Source organism: Equus caballus, chromosome 8, assembly GCF_041296265.1.
Source record: "Equus caballus isolate H_3958 breed thoroughbred chromosome 8, TB-T2T, whole genome shotgun sequence".
NCBI classification, from domain to species: Eukaryota; Metazoa; Chordata; class Mammalia; order Perissodactyla; family Equidae; genus Equus; species Equus caballus.
Genome location: NC_091691.1, coordinates 44,921,473 through 44,939,192, shown reverse-complemented (window position 1 = coordinate 44,939,192; position 17,720 = coordinate 44,921,473). Strand labels below are relative to the sequence as shown.

Below are 17,720 nucleotides of genomic sequence, written 5' to 3'. Positions count from 1 at the left end.
CATATCTGCTTAAATATGACTTAAAATAACTGAGGAATGCTTAGAAATAATGGAATTTTTCCTCTTCAAAAGCTGCTTGAGAACCTAAGAATTTTCACCAAATTACAAACAGGGCTGAAATTGTTGTTCTGTTTACTCTGAGGATATGAGAAACCAAACTCTAACATTTATTTATTTTCTTTTTAGGTATTTACTTGGTTTTTGCATTTGAGAAGCAGCAGTGAGCACATACGCAGTAGCACCAGAACAGCTATGTTCCATCTTACACAGATTTGAATGATCCATCTTAGAGAGATTTGACAACTTTCTATTTGTTTATTTTAATTATTCTAAATGTGCAGGATGCTGCCAGAAACTCCAGTGTTTAAATTCAACATTTGCTGTCTGTGACAGATGAACTTTTGTGTGTGTATATAAGAATGAGTTGGGACCTTTGTCTTTAAAAATCTATTTTTAAGTAATGTTCTAAGAATTCCGTTTGCCTCTACTCTCTCAGCTCATAAAAATTATAATATGACTTGTTACAGCCGCTGAACTCTTTCCACAGTGCTCTGGTTTGTTCAATGTTTGTTTACAGTATTAAATTTATTACAGTTATAAAATTGGTGAGGGAGCATACTGATTTGCAGGTGTCTGTGATCATTTCTGTAGTTTTGTTATATGGTGTTTTTCAAGATTAAATGGATTGTGTTCTGTACAATTGAATGTAAGTGTTCAATATGTATTGCTAAAGTTATGTTTAAAACTAAATTTTAGATGGTCATAAAAGTTACCTATAATTTTAGCCAGTTATAAATAATACTTTATTTGCTAATATGATGCAATTCTGGAGCTGAATAGAAACAGTATAGATGCCAGCATAGAATTGTTTTGGATTTGGGGGGTTTTCTCTTTCTCTTAAGAATTTCCTACCATAGCAATTAATGTTCCTAGGTTTCAAGAATGTAATTAGACAGATTTACCTTTCTTCATTGAACAAAAATGCTATAGTTGTTTTTCTTAAGATTCAATGAAAACCTCTCCCATGTAAACCTGTGGCGCATTTTCTTCAGATTTATGTATGGAACTGCAATGGGAAGATGTGACTGTAAAAGAAACTGATAGACTTCAGATTAATTCTCCCCAGTGTTCTATCTAGGTTCTCGGCACTACGTGCTATAGATCCCTTCCCCTCTTCGGCCCAGAAAGCAGCAGCTCCTCTTCCTCTAGTACAGCATCATGCTTTGCACACTAGAGTCCAGAGTCTCGTCACCCTTCAGAATTTGTATTTGCCGTTTCGGAACTGTTAAAATTGTCAGCCTTGGCTTCTTGCTTGACTGCTCTCGCAAAACTGACACCTGGGTGAACTCTCGTCCTTACTTGACATCACCATTTAGGAAACTTGCCACTTTTTAGGTGTAGTGAAAACCTTAAAGAGCAAAGCAGAGCAGTTATTGCATATTGTTTTAAAAGCATTTATTTAAAGCATATTTAAAAATACATTGCTTTCTGTAATTATCCAGAGTGGTTAAAAAGTGTAGTCTCTTAATTCGTTTATATATGTTGATTGTTCCTGGTATTAGAGTAGTAAATCTTTTAGCAAGAGAACACAGGCTACTTAACTTCTCTTCGTTCTGCAATCTGCCAGTCTCCAAACTGTTACCAGTTTACAGAAATTTAGTCTTTTTTGCCTTAGTAGTGGTTTGCCATAAGTGATTTGGGGAAATAAATAATGGTACTTCTGACTATGGTGGCTGCTGTTAGCTAGGTAAGATTTGGTAGTGGTGCTGGGGAGAAGGGGAGGGTGAGGTCTTAGTCTTACATATCCAGGTTCATTTTAGTTCCGGGGAAAGTGCCAGAAAGTATTTTTGATTGTTTGGTAGAGTATGAAAAGCTTCTTTATTATTTCCTATCTTTATTCTCATCTAATGTCTTAGTTAATTCTAAGCAAGTAATAAAACATTTTTAGCCTCTTTCTGCTCCTTCTACTCCATGAATAATTTTGGAGAGAGAAGACTCCCCCAAAGGATGGAGTACGTGGTGGTAATACAAAGCAGAGAGAAAAGGAAAGTGGAGTCCCCAGGGCCTTCAGTGGGTAGAAAAGAGCATAGAGAGCCTGAATGGAGCAAGCAGGGCTCTGGGGTCTGAGCAAGCTGTTGCGTGTGCGGGTGAGGCACAGAGCCATGCTCAGAGGATGCAGAGTTCTGGCTGTTACCTTTTCCTTTGAGCTTTGTTGGCCTTGTGGCCTTCTCTGCTTTTCCGCCACTCCCTGATGTCTCCTTTCTGCAATTAAGGTCTGGGCAGTGACTCAAGAAGAACTATTAGGAAAAGATAGTCCCTGCCCACCATCTCCCATCACCAAGGTAAAAGCTGGTAGGACTTACCCCCACAAACACTGCAGTCTAAATATTTGGTGATTTTCCATTCAAGACTGTTAGTAACTGTTACGAGAGGGGCATGGCTTTTCGCTGTTGGGTCAGTGATTTAAGAAGTTCACGGTGCAGGGCACTCCCAGACATGTCATCCAGTTTGTCTTCTGAGGATAAGAGTAGAAATAAAGATCAAATCAACCATTGCGGAAAGGACACAACCTGAGATTGGGAGGATTGATCTGGGAACATGGCTGGATTGTGGTATGGCTAAGAACGCTCAAATTGAATTCTTTGGGCCTAGACTATACTAAAGGAAAGGCACCACATAGCTGCGGTGTTTCGGAAGAGAAGCTGGCCATTTTCAGCTGCCTCCAAAGGGAAGTTGTCCTAAACTGCAGACTGCTGCAAGCCTGTGGGTAGTGACTGCTCCTTCAGTGCTCCCAAGCCTTTGGTTCTAATGTGACTCTCCAAAGAAATTTGCCTTCTGGGAGAGAAGGCATTGGTTAGAGATTTTGACTTCCGTGAACTAATCTGTGTAATGACTCTGAAAGGTGGGTTGTCAGTACAGTTCCTAGCTTACCCCTTCCCCAAACTTGGAAACTGAAGACCTTAGATTGCTGTCTAAATTTGTGTTAACAGCATTAAGAGGGCATCAGAGCAGAGGTGTACCAAGTGAGACAGGTTTAGAAGCAGGGTGCGTTGTTGATGAGCAATGGAGAGGCAGAAAAAGCTTTGTCAGCTATCAGATGTCCAGATCTCCAGTCCCATTAACTCTCCTGGGAATGTATTCTTCAGCCTGTCTTAGTTTATTGCTGAGCATTATGTTACTTTGAAATGTCTTCAAGTATCCTTCTAATGAAGATTTGGCTTCTTATACAGGTCTGCCTACAGGGAGAAAACGCCAGTATGAATATTCTAGCTACTGAACATTGTTTTTCATTGTTGATAAACTTTTCATTGTCTACCTCAGGCTTTGTGTGTATCGTGAGCCAGTCACTGCCAAGGTCTCTTCAGGGTCTTCAAAGTAGAGGCCAGATCAAGGGACCAGGGCCCTATAGTTTAAGTTATATCAAATGCCTGCAGCGTTTGCTGGCTCTTTGGTCAAATAGGACGCATAAGTGTATGATGTCACCACCTCCCTAGCTGTAGTTCTCTGGAATACTACACACCTGATAAGAAGTTTCTTCATTTCCCACCCTCTGCCAGAGCAATGTTGCTGATTGTTTAAAGGCAATCAGTGCAATGACTGCAACACTTCTTTATTTAGTGATGTGTTTATTTAGCAGATTTATAGGGGATGGAGGTTGGAGGACAGCCAACTCTTATCCTGTCCTCAGTTTCTCCTCAGCTTCCATTTAGCCCCGAAGCAGGTGTGCCTGTTCCTCACTGCAATACCGAGCAGATGTGCCTACCCAGGAGTACTCTCCTCAGTTTGCCTGGGCAGACTTTTGGGTTGGCCCCAAAGCCCTCTGGTCCCTGGACTCATCCTGCACCATGCTTCCTTGGGGACAACATACCTTTGATAAAGCCAAGTTGACAGCTAATATTTATTAAGCTGCTACCTTATATGTCAATCACTTTTCTAAATGTTTTATATGTGTTAACTCATTTTGATCCTTATAACAACTGTATAAGGTAAGCACCAGTATTCCTATTTTAATGATGAGGAAACCAACGCACAGAGAGGATACAAATTTGCACGAGGCAGAGCCAAGATTTGAACACTACTTATCCCCCAAGTCGGGCCTGCACTCCAGAGGCATGTTATTTACCTCCAGGGGTGTTAGAAAGGTTCAGGTGCCTCCTCGCCCATCCACTACCTGTAGCTTGAAGTGTTAACTATTGGAGCTCCATCCTTCTGGTTCAAAACTTTGATACTTATTTAAATGTCCCCTGAAAGGAGTAGTTAGTCGTGAGTAAGAGGCTTTGAGGCACAGAGCAGGAGGGCACCTGAGCTTACTAGGGGAGGAGGGGAAAAATTGAAGAGTCGCCAGGCAGGAGGCAAAGGTAGACTTGGATTTCACATTTGTTAGACCTGCTCCTTCAGCAACCAGACCTGTAGCAAATCTAGTTTAGTGTGTATGTTAGGGGGCAGAGTGGGGGAGGTGGTTGTCCTCTCACCCTCACCTTTTAGAAGGATCAGTTAGGAGTGGCCAAGGGGGAGGCCAAGAGAGAAGGAATTATTTCTTTAGTCTGAGCTGATTGTCCAGGCAGAGGCAAATCATTTTGTTGAAGTGTAACATATATACAAACAACTTAGTGATTTTTCACAAATGGAACACATACAATCACCACCCAGATCAACAAACAATATTACCAGTACCCCAGAAGCTCCCCTCATGCTCCCTTCTAGTTACTACCTCCCCAAAGGTAACCACTATCCTGACTTCTAAGAGCATAGATTAGTTTTGTCTGTTTTTGGACATTATATTATTGGAATCAAACAGTATGCTTTTGTATCTGGCATATTCACTCAACATTGTGTTGCGAGATTTTTGTTGCATGTAATTGTACATGGTTTGTTCTCATGGCTATATAGTATTCCACTATGTGAATAAACCACATATTTATCCAATGGATGTTTGGTTCATTCCTAGTTTGGGAACTATGATCAATAGTACTCTAGCTTCAGATATTTTAGTATATGAATTTTGGTGCACATAGGTACTCATTTCTGCCTAGGAGTGGAATTGCAGGGTCATAGTAGGTACATTAGGTTCAGCTTTATTGGATACTGCCAAAGAGTTTCCACAATTCCTGTTGCGCCACATTTTTGCCAACACTCAGTAGTGTCAGTCTTTTTTATTTTATTCTGTCAGGCATGTAGCTGTATCTCACTGGGGTTTTAGTTTTCATTTCACTGATTATTAAGGTGATTGAGCACTTTTCATATGCTTATTGGCCTTTGTCCTCTCATGAAATATCTGTTCAAGTTCTTGCCCATTTTTCTATCAAGTGAACTATCTTTGTGTATCGACTTGTTGGTTTTTAAAAATATATCTATTCTGGATACAAGTGCTTTGTTGAATGTATGTGTTGTGAGAATATATTTGATGGAAAGAAACTCTTAATTTTAATATAATGCAATTTACCAGTTGTTTGCTTCATGGTTGGCATATTTTGCTTAAGAAATGTTTGTCTACTCTAAGATCATAAACATGTTCTTCTATGTTTTCTTCTAAAACCATTTTTGTTTTTTTACCTTTCACTCTGAAATCTTACTGAATTGATTTTTGTTAATAGTGTAATATAAGGTTTAAGGTAGAAGTTTTCTCATGGATTTTCAGCTGTCCCAGTACCATTTATTGAGAAAAACCAATCTTTCCTCACTATCCTACATTTTTTCATTTTTGTCATGTATAAGGTGATCCTGTATGTGTGGGTTTGTTTCTGTTCTCTACTCTGTTCCACTGGTCAGCTTGTTTATTCTTGCACCAGTACCACACTGTCTTAATTATCTTTATAATTGATCCTGACATCACTAACAGGAGACAATAGCTTTAACATGTTCATTGAATTAATTGAGCAAAGTGAAGAGTGTTACATGATGAATACATAGCAATAGGCAGGAGTGGGAAGAAATCTGGATATTATTCCAAGGTTGATGGAAAGCCACAGAGGATTATATGAATGAGGTCATCTGTTTTATGTTTGTAAAAGATAACCCTGATCAGCAAGGATATAAAAGCTTGAACAACCCTATCAACCAACTTAACGTGAATGTCGTCTATAGAACACTTCACCCAACAACAGCAAAGTATACATTCTTTTTAAGCATACATGAAATATTCTCCAGGATAGACCAAAGAACAAATATCAATAAAATTAAAAGGATTAAAGTCATACAAAGTCTTTTTTCCTACCACAGTAGAATAAACCTAGAAATCAACAGCAGAAGGAAATTTGGGAAATCCAAAAGCATTTGGAAATTAAACCAAAAAACTTTAATAACCCATAGGTCAAAGAAGAAATCACAAGGAAAATCAGAAAATATTTTGAGCTGAATGAAAATGAAAACACTTCAGGATGTAGGGGATGAAGCTAAAGCAGTGCTTACAGGGAAGTATATAGCTATGAAAACCTATATTGGGAAAGAAAAAAATGGTCTCAAATCACTAACCTAAGATTCCGCTTGACCAGCCTGAAGGAAAAGCTGGCAATGTGGTGAGAAGGCTCCCCTTAGATCTGAGGCTCAACAGGCCCCCTCCCGCTCACTTTGGATTCCCAGAGCCACACACCTGACAAGGGGCCTGCAAATTCTTCAGTCACAGAGAGGCAGTTCGGTTCTTGAGGATTTCTGTCAGGATTTGGGAACCTTTCCCACTGCTATTCCCAAGGCAAAAGGAAGGACTGTCATAATCTTGCAGCTCAGAGTGTGGTCCTCAGACCAACGGCTTCATCTGCTGATTTCTATTCGTACTACACTTTTGATTTCATCAGATCTTAAAAACCTGTGTCTGCATTTTCCAAGGAGCTAGTTGGAAAAGCAGACTCCCAGACCCCCGCCCCACTACCCCAATCTGCTGGAGAAGAGCTGCTCAAGATCTGCAGCTGATTCGTGTGCAGACTAAACTGAGAGGCCTGCTTTAGACTGATGGCTCTTTCTTAGGGGAGCTGAAAAGGACTCCTTTCGGAGCCCAGGCCCAGGAGGTGACGCTAGAGCAGATGGGAACTAGCTTGGAGGTGGCAGTCCTGGTTCCTGCGAGGTCCAGGCAGCACGCATGTCGGAGTCCGAGGCGGGGCCTGAGAGCACGCCCTCCAAGGGTTCCCAGGTGAAAACTGGAGGCGGCTCACCCGGCTGAGTATGGAGAAGGCGCATTTAAGCGGAGGCCTTTCTTCCCGGACCGCCCCTGCTGACGTCGTGGCTCCTCCCATCCGTCTGCGTTCCAAAGCCAAAATACTGTGTCCCTCCACCGCGTGGAGAAGGAGGGTAGTGACTTTATAATTTCTTTATGAAAGATGGAACGAGGAGGACAATTTCAACTGCTGAGTCCCCCTCCTGGCATCCTGGCTGGTGTTTATTTGCATTTGTAATTGGCCAGCCTACTAAGTGCCTTAAAAAATAATAAATAAAAATGTCTTCCCTTTGATTCCTCCTTTGACTAGATTTGTGTTCTTTTGTGTGTGTGTGTGTGTGAGGAAGACTGGCTCTGACTCAACGTCTGTTGCCAGTCTTCCTCTTTTTGCTTGAGGAAGATTGTCGCTGAGCTAACATCTGTACCAATCTTCCTGTATTTTATGTGGGCTGATGCCACAGTGTGGCTTGACGAGCAGTGCTAGGTCCATGCCCAGGATCTGGGCCTGAGAACCCCAGGCCGCTGAAGTGGAGCCGGTGAACTTAACCATTATGCCACCAGGCCAGCTCCGACTAGATTTGTGTTCTTGAACTTCAACAATAAAGCCAGCAGAATAAAGCTAATTGAAGTGGATACTTTCTAGTATGCTCAACTCTTACTTTTCTTTTGCTTACTGGAACTTAGCAGACATTTCACTTTTTTTCCTGAGAAAACTCTATTTTCCTGGAAGAAGGCTCCGTAAGAACCTAAAATTGGTTATTTTTTCATCTTTTTACTTGCTATAAAATGACATTAATGCCAGTGGAAAGAAAAAGTCTTCCTGGTATGTAGCAGATTTGATCATGCACATTTACTTGCCAAAGCAAGCAAAGTGTGCTGAGAAGAACACTGGAGTTGGAGCTGGAAGATTTGGGTTCAAGTTCAGGATTTCCACTCACTTTTTAGCTAAATGATATTAAGAAAGTCATTTAGCCTCTTCGTCGTTGTTTTCTCACATGTAACATAGAAAATAACTGCTCTCAAAAGACTGTTGGGAGGATCAAATGGGATAATGCATGTGGAATGACCTTGGGCACTGTACAAATGAGATGCCATTTTTTTTTAATGAGGTCTGGGGAGGGGGTCAAAATGAGTGAAGGTGGTCAAGGGTACAAACTTCCAGTTATAAAATAAATAAGTCCTTGGAGATGTAGTGTACAGCATGGGTTCCATAGTAAATAATACTGTATTACATATTTGAAAGTTGCTAAGAGAGTAGATCTGAGAATTCTCATCACAAGAAAAGAAGTTGTAACTATGTGTGGTGATGGATATTAACTAGACTTATTGTGATGATCATTTCATAATATCCTATCATTATATTGTACCAGAACTAATATAATGTTATTTCAACTATATCTCAATAAAAAAGAGATCTAAATATTCTATTATTCTTAGCTATTTAGTTGGAGTATTCTTTTATTTAAGCTATTGGTTTGTGTGTGTGTGCTTGTGCTTGTGTGAGTGTGTTTTATAGTACAGTGCAATCAACTATCTAATTGTTTCATTGCCTTTAAAAGATATTTGATATGTTTCATAAAAATGATCAAACCTATTGGAGTAGTCCCAAGACCACACCAGAAATGCATGTTAGAACACAGTTTTCTAGGCTGCAACCCTAGATCCTCCTCAATTGAAATATGTTGCCATAGGATCCTGCATCTGCACTTTTAGCAAGATTTCCAGGTAATTCCATGTCATCTGTTGTTTTAGAACCATCATTTCAGGTGGGAAGATGGTGTTGATTTTGTTTCATTTGACTCTGGGTGGTGGAGTTGGCTTCTGTGAAGCATTGGGAAGCACAGCAATGAGAGGATGGGGCCCTGAAGGATGAGGGCAAGGTGACCAAGCTTGATGTCTATTCGCATGTCTAACCCAGGTTCCAACAATGGGCACCAGAGTGATTGGATAACTTGCTTAGTAGAGAAGGTGTCTGAGTCATTTTTCTAGTACTGTTTCTTCTTGTTGAAATGATGTTGAGGAGGAGGATGCTAGTAATCATTATTATTCCTGAATTTAAGTCTTCTTTGCTATTTGACCATCATGACAGTTATATTATGAATGAGACAATTCAATACAAGGCCTATTTTCCAGGTAGCATGCATGCTCACGATTCTCTTGTTTGCTGGATGCCAAAAGTAATGAAGCTTGGAGGAGCAGAGTCCAGGAGTGCCCATATTCCAGAACTGAATCTAAGTAATTTAATTGATATTTTAAATTTTAGTAGTCACTTATTTTGGGTAGGTCCCTCCTTTCATCAATGTTTAGGCAAATGCAAGTGAATTTTGGTTCTGTCACTTAGTTCTCAGCTGGGCCCTCTCAAGACACCGTGTACGACAGGCAGACTCCCATGGAAGAGCATCAGAGGCTAGCTTAAGAACACAGAGCCTGAAGTGCTCTTATTTTTCCCTTTGAAAGTAACAAAACTGGACTCTTAGCATGTGCTACACATACTACTGAGTGCCAGCACACATTGTGTTTGTCACTTAATTTTCTCAAAACCCCTTTGTCTCAAATTACAGATGAAGAAACTGAGGTTTTGAGAGATTAACTAACTGGTCAAGATTACACTGCTAAACTTCTAATCCCAGTCTGTTGGATTCTTAACCCCAAACTTTAAACCACCACACTGTCTCTGATTGGAAACTAACAATTGGGGTAGCAGAGTCTCTGCTGTAAGTAATAAGTTAAATTATCATTTCTGCAAAGTTCTGGTTGCATTTAAAATGGAAATACTTTGATGAATAAATCACTGGTGTTTCTTAGTTTCATCTGTACTCGCTTTGGAAACTATATTAATTCACACGGTGCATATTGTAAATCATGCCGGGAAAGCGCCAATAAGAACAATTTTGGTATTTGTAGGCTAAGTTAACTGCTGTAACAATGCCAAATCTCCCCAGGTTAATAAAATGTAAGTTTACTTCTGCTCATGTGAAGTTCCAAGCAGACATTCCTGTTTGGTGGCTCTCCTGGGCGGGTCTTCCAAGTGCCCCACAAAGACCCAGTTGGTGCCATCTGGGTGCTCCTCCATCTCATCACTCTAAGGTTGTTCTAGCATCATCCAGCCAGCAGACAGGGCAAGAGAGCACACGGTGTCAGGCATCAACTCTTTTTCTTTTCTTTTTTTTTAAAGGCTGGCACCTCAGCTAACAACTGTTCCCAATCTTTTTTTTTTTTTTTTCCTGCTTTTTCTCCCCAAATCCCCCGGGTACATAGTTGTATATTTTAGTTATGGGTCCTTCTAGTTGTAATATGTGGGACACCGCCTCAGCATGGTCCGATGAGCGGTGCCGTGTCTGCACCCGGGATCCAAACCCATGAAACCCTGGGCTGCCAAAGCAGAGCATGTGAACCTGACCACTCAGCCACGGGGTCGGCCCAGATATTAACTCTTGACCACCTTTGTCTGGAAGCGGTCTGAGCATGCAGCCCCACCCAGATACAAGGTGGGGAGAGGGTTTGGGGAGTGTGGTCCCTGATATGGCAGTTACTTTACAGTGACTTTAGCAAGTGGAAAAGGAGCACAAATCTTGCTGATCAGCTAATTTCCATCACCAAAAAAGAACCTGGTGTCGTAAAATTGCAGTTGGGACTAGATAGGATGAGAAAGAAAGGAGGCTGGGAAGAGGAAATCAGTGGGCCTATCTCATGGGGCTGACATGAGCATTAACTGAGACAGGGCTCGTTCAGCAGTCTGCGAAGTGCTTGGCACATAGTAAGCACTCAATATATGATGATGATTATTATTATTAGACGGCATTCATAAATCAGGCGAGTGTCTTTATTTAGATGAGAAACTGGGAAATTTAATTTGTTCAGTAGAGAATGAGAAGCCTCAAGCATGATTTTGTGCCATGAAAAGGAAAAATAATAACTCGATAGAGAAAATGCTTCTTTTGTTTGTGAAGCTTCTAGATTGGGCTGGAACTGTAATGCAAAAGAAAGAAGAATGGACTAGGAGCCATGAGATTGGGGTTCTAGTCTCTGCAATGGCAGTAGCTTGGCGTGTTTTGTGGGTCAGCCTTTGAGCCTCTATGGGCTGAAATTTGGCATCTGCCCAACATAAGGCTTGCACTAGGTTGCTGCTTTCTCAACAGTGTTCCAAGCAACCCTCAAGCTGCTGGAACCATACTCCAACTATATGGGAGACTGCAAACATTTGAGGATGGAAAAGTGGGAAGACAGGACTCTAGATCTTTGATAATGTCATTGTGCTGCTGAATTAACTTACCTTGGAACTACTCTATTCCTATCATTTTTTTCTCATAATTTATTTTTATTTTTAAGAAAAACTAAAGGGATGAATGCTTAAAGCTAAGTCAATGGATATGGAATTTCATCAAGTGCATGATCAAATGCATTACAATGCCGTAAGTGTATATCTAAATGAATTACCATAAAGAGAACACATGCGTGTAACCATCCTATGTCAAGAAGAACATTACCACATTCCAGAAGCCCCCTCGTGCACTCTCACAACCACCATCCTCTTTTCTGCCTAAAGTTATTCTATTCTGACTTCTAATGACAGAACTTAGTTTTTCCTGATTATGAACTTTGTGTAAATGGAACCGTACAGTACGTATTTTTTTGAGTTTGGTGTTTTTTGCTCAATATTATGTCCATGGGATTCATCCATATTGCTCTGTTGTGGTTATATTTCATTTATTTTTGTTAACATAGCATGCCATTGGATGAATATACCACAATTTATTTACCTATTCTAGTGTCGATAGACATTTAGGTTATTTCAATTTTCTTAGTTATTGCAAGCAATGCTGCCATGAACATTCTTATATATATATAATTTGGTGTACATATGTATTTCTGTGTGATGTACTCCTGGCATAGAACTGCCTGACCATTGGGTATTATAAATCAACTTTAGTGATAGTGTGAATTTACACATGACCAGCAGTGGAAGTTCCCATTGGATCACTTCCTTGTCAACATTTGGTATTGTCAGTCTTTTCATTTTAAATCTTCTGGTAGGTGTACAGTGGAATCTTTGTGTCAATTGGGGGAGAGTTGACATTTCTTAGTATTGAGTCTTCCAGTCCATGAATATTCCTCCATTTATTTAGGTAATCTTTAATTTTCTTTCTTAGTCATTTTCTATAGTTTTCTATATAGAGATCTTTTGTTAAATTTATTCTTTAGTGTTTGGTATTTGTTGATGCTATTGAAGTAATATCTTTAATAAAGTTTCATATTCTATTTGTTGCTGGTAGATAGAAATACACCTGTTATTTGTATTTTAACCTGTCACCAAGCAAGCTTGATGAACTCCCTTATTAATTCTAAAAATTCACCTGTAAATTCGTTGGATTTTCTACACACATAATCATACTATCTGAGGATAATGACACCTTTATTTTTTCTAATCTTTATTTCTTTTTCTTGCCCTATTATACTGTCTAGGGTGCACAGTGTGAGGCTGCATAGAATCAGTGAAAAGGAGCATGTAACATTCTACATTTCACCATTACATAAGATATTGTAAATGCTATTTACGAGATTAAGGAGGTTTTCTATTTCTTGTTTTCTAAAAGCTTTCATTATGAATGGTTGTTAAATTTCATCAAGTGCACTTTTCTGATCAACTGAGATAATCATATGAGTTTCCTCCTTTAGTTTGTAAATATAGTGAATTCCATTTATTAGTTTTTGTATTTTAAGTGAATCTTTCACTCTAGGATAAACCCAACTTGTGTGATGTATTATCATTTTTATATATTACTAGATTCATTTTGCTAATATTTTGCTTTGGATTTTTGCATCTTTGTTCATTCATGAGGTTGATTTGTGATTTTCCTTTCTGGTAATGTCTATCAGGTTTGGTATCAAGGTTCTACTGGCCTTACAAAGCTCAAAGGGAAGTTTTCTTTCTTTTTCTATTTGGTAGAAAAGTTTGTGAGAGATTGGCATTATATCATACTTAAGATTTATGAAAGATTAGCGTTATATCTTCCTTAAAAGAGTCATAGAATTTGCTGGTGAAGAATTTGTGTGTGTGTATCTGTGTGTGTGTGTAGGTATGTGCACATTTAGAATTGTATTTCCCATGAATTGAACATTTATAATTATAAAATAAATCTCTTGTTCTCTAGTAATGCTTTTTGCCTTGAAGTAGTCTTTGTTTACTCCATACCAGCTCTTCTTAGTTCATATTTGCATGGTATAACATTCTATTCTTTGACTTTCAACATTCCTGTGACCTTATATTTAAGGTATGTCTTTTCTAAATAGTCTATCATATTTTTAAAATCTTGCCTGACGATCTTTTTTTTCCTCCCCAAATCCTCCAAGTACATAGAGGTATATTTTAGTTGTGGGTCCCTCCAGTTGTTGTGTGTGGGACGCTGCCTCAATGTGGTCTAATGAGTGGTGCCATGTCCGTGCCAAGGATCTGAACTGGCAAAACCCTGGGCAGCCAAAGCGGAGCGCACGAACTTAACCACTCGGCCACGAGGCCAGCCCCCCTTGCCTGACAATCTTAGTCTTTAATTGTAACCTTTGCTCTATTTATATTTAATACATTTCCTGTGTAAGGCTTTGTCTGATAACTCCGCTGTTGGATCCCATCTGGACTGTTTCCATTGTCTGCTGGTTATTTTAGGTTGTGTGTTGAACATTGTGTATGAAAAATTACCGAGATAATTCAAAGCTCCTGATGATATTATCTTCCTTCAGAGAACATTTATTTTTGCTTCTGGTAGTCTGTTTGGCCAGAGGAACTAAGAATTCCAAATCATTTTAATCCAATTAGGATTTGAGGTGATTCAAGCCTGAGTTTAAGATCCTATGGGTCTATTTCTTTCTGGTTTATTCTTATTCCTAGAATTTAGCTCTTTAGGGTCCTAATCCAAAACTGAAGAAGAGTGGTTACCCAAGCCCTATCTTTGACTGCCCCTAAACTCTAGTTTCCTTTAAGCTCTGTAGGTCTTTGAAAGTTCTGCTCAGTTTTCAGCCTCTTACTGGGCTCTCACAGAATTGCCAAGAGCTCTGAGGTAAGAGCTATCCCATATGCAGGGTTCACTTCTCTGTTTCCTTCTTCTCTCAGATCTTGGACCCATAACTCTCCTATGCCTTCAGATATCAAAAAAATATATTTTGTCCAGCTTTTCTAGTTCTTTGTGAGAGCACTCTGAATTTTCTAGCCTGGTATAACACAAGTAGAGCTCTCCCCACACATTTTATGTGACAAAACAAATCCCTTATTTTTTAACCCATGTCTTTTTCGCTTGTCTGTTACTTGCTACCAAGTAAATACAATACTTAATAAATACAAGTGCCCTGTGAAGAAAGTATTCTCCCTCTAGTAGGTTTGGGAAGCAATATACATTAAATTTTCCATTTATATATTCATTATATGTTAAAAATAAATGAAATTTTACATTAAGGAAAGTTTGTTTAACCCTGTGCACAAGAAAATTATATGAAGGAAGAATCCTTTTTTAAAAAATCACCTATTAAATCCCAAGGAATTGCTATTGTCTTCTGTTGACTTACTACCTATTGGTTTTTCTTCAAGCATAGAAGTCAATTCTTCCTGAGGGCATTGACCTCCCACTCAGGAACTAAGCTCCACCTTCATACTCATGGAGTTGTACATGCTTTTGTGTATGTGTCTGTTTGTCTGCTTGTTTGTCTTTTTCATCTAGACTGTGTGGTCCTTGAGGGAGTTGGTGGGGCTGCACGTTATTTTGTGTGACTCCAATGCCTAGCATTTTAATTTGACATTTAATAAATCTTGGCAAGTGAGTGAGAGAGAATAACTATGGCACACAGGAGTTCCTTGCACTGATGAAGCACAAGGGAATGTTTGAGGTCAATCCTACAGAAAGGTTCTTAACCTGTGAACCCATGGGGAAGCTTCCCCCTGCTCTGCAACCCTCCTCAAAATGCAAGCAGAATTTCTTGTGAAAAGGCTATTTGGTCTGCAGGGCCCTTTCCCCTTCTGCACGACCCTTCCTCACTTCTTTCATTTGATTTTTTATAATCTGGAACCCTGCCCCCACTCTCTAGCCCCCTTATCCTGCTCCTGCTTTTATCCTTTTCCAGTCACAGAACACACATTCTCTTGAGGAGGCTGAGTGGCAGGCTGGCGCTGGAATGCTCAGGGCCTCAGTCTCTGGGCTAATGAAGCAGGGGGGAAAGTGGATCTGAGCCACACAAGCCTAGGACTCCTGAGTTCACTGGGGATTTACCAAAGAGCCCTGGAACTGGACAGGAGCAGCAAAGGGGTGGCAAAAGTATTCTTTATCTAACAATGATCAAAGAGTTTTGCATCCATAAGGGAGCTCTTGGTGGCAAAAGGTGTTTCACTCATGGGGAGCACAGTTCATCTTATTCTCAGGGAAAAGAAAGCTGTCTACACTGGGTTGGTAGAACACCTACCTAGTATTCATCATTTCTCCAGATAGGGTTTAGTAGGTAATGCTGTCAACCTTCATCCCTTGTGGCTTCTTGACCCCAAAACAATGAACCCAAACAGACAACCTCTTTTCACCATCCCCAACCGATGGCAAATTCATCTTGGGCACACATACCCACCCTGCTCTCATTCAGTTGCTTTCCTTTCCTTTGTCACCAAGATTTTTGGCTAGAGCTGTGCTGCAAAAATAAAACTGGAGTTCTGTTAATAAAGAAGAAAGGAGAAGTGGGTGTGGAATTTGACCCACAGGGTCTGCCACGCCTCCATCCACTTCTCAGCTGCAGCAGTCTGCCTTCCACGGCACGCGCCATAGAAACTGCTCTGTTAAAACCACCCATGCCTTCTCTGTTGCATCTCACTTGACCTTTCTGGAGGCGTTTGTCTGTTGAACTTTCCCTCCTCCATGACATGTCCTTCCCCCTTGGCTTCTGTGGGTCCAGCTTCCTCCTCATGTTCCTCCCTTCTTTCTCCTGTTTGCTTCGCACACAGTAAATGTCAGCATTCCTCAAGGTACTGGCCCCAGGCCTCTGTTCTTTCTCCAGATACCTCTTCCAAGTCACCTCATCCAAGCCTTTGGCTTCAGGGTCCACCTCCTGCTGATGACGCGATCCTTCATCTCTCTGCTCAGACCTCTACATCCAGTGGGCTCCTGGGCATCCCCACGTGGATGGCTCACAGGCACCTCAGACATAACATATACAAAGCAAGCTCCTCATCTTTCGTGCTAAACCTACAACGGTTTCCATAGTTCTTCTTTTGGTGAATGGAACCATGCTCTTCCTAACTGCCATGCCAGGAAACCATAGTATCATTCCTTTCACTCAGACCCACATCCACTGTAAGAGACACTGTCATGCCCCCCTTTATGGGGCTGGTGAACCCACCTCTCAGCTACTGCAGAGGTTGGTTGCTGGCCATCCCCAGACTTCTACTTTTTCTGGAGTACTGCTCTTAGCTGAGGAAAGCTGCCCAACCGCAAGATGCTGAGGGGATTACGGGTTCTCACCCTTGGGTGGCCTGTAGCCAATACTGACTGATGTAGCGAGTGTGACAGCCCAGCTGTCTCCTCTCTGGACAGGACAACCTCTGGAGCAACTTAACTCCTGATCTACCCTGGGAGCAGGTTGAGGCCAGATTTATAGTGAAACCACATCCCTGCAAGCTTCTTCTGCCCTCACCTGCTTTTCTCACTCCCACACAGCTTGCTCATGAATGCACTCCCTCAGTTAAGCACTTGTGTGAGATCCCCCATCTTAAGCTCTGCTTCCAAGGGCCCGGCCAAGGCAGCCATCAGATCTCAGATTCCATTTCCTTGTTTCTTCCATCTGCCGCACCCATCATCCCTCTGCAGGTGTCTTAGTCCAGGGTACATTTGTTTCCACCTAGCCCAGTGCTGCTAATAGGAATAGAATGTCAGCCGCATACAGCATCTAACATTTTCTAGCAGCCACATTAAAAAAGCCAAGATTGTCAGGTGATTTTAATTTTGGTTATATATTGTCTTTAACCGAATATATCAAAATAGTACGTTAACATGTATTCAATGTAAATTTAATGAAGTAGTTCACATCCTTTTATTTATACTGTCTTTGAAATCTAGTGTTTTATTATTATAGCACGTTGCAATTTGAATGCTAAATTTTCAAAGAAAATAATCTTTATTTAGATTTCATAAAATCCAGTTGTAAAAAGATTCATATATTCAGGCTGGCCTGGTGGCATAGTGGTTAAGTTTGCACGCTCTGCTTCGGCACCTGGGGTTCACAGGTTTGGGTCCAGAGTGCGGACCTACACACTGTTCATCAAGCCATGCTGTGGTGGTATTCCATATACAAAAGAGAGGAAGACTGGCACAGACGTTAGCTGAACAATAATCTTCCTCACCAAAAAAAAAAAAAATTCACATGTTCAAGTTGATCCAAACATACATCAGTCTTCCAATCACTGAACTGAGTATCAATGTAAAAAATTTAAATTAATTAAGATGAAATGAAATTAAGAATTCAAGTGGTAACTAGCCACATGTGGCTGCTGGCTACTGTACTGGACAGTGCAGACCTGGACTATCAGAACGGCATTCCCATTGACTTCTCT

At 40.5% G+C, this 17,720-nt stretch overlaps 1 protein-coding gene across 2 annotated transcripts in view; it reads left to right on the top strand.

Annotated features, from left to right (window-relative positions):
- The window catches only part of RNMT (RNA guanine-7 methyltransferase), a 30,530-nt gene extending 25,604 nt beyond the window's left edge, over positions 1 to 4,926 (top strand). For both annotated transcript variants that reach the window (XM_023648199.2, XM_005612740.4), the window contains exon 11: positions 187 to 4,926. In XM_023648199.2, the coding sequence (XP_023503967.1) occupies positions 187 to 224 (38 nt within the window). In that variant the 3' untranslated portion in view covers positions 225 to 4,926. The remainder of the gene's footprint in view (positions 1 to 186) is intronic.
- The last annotated feature ends 12,794 nt before the right edge of the window (positions 4,927 to 17,720 follow it).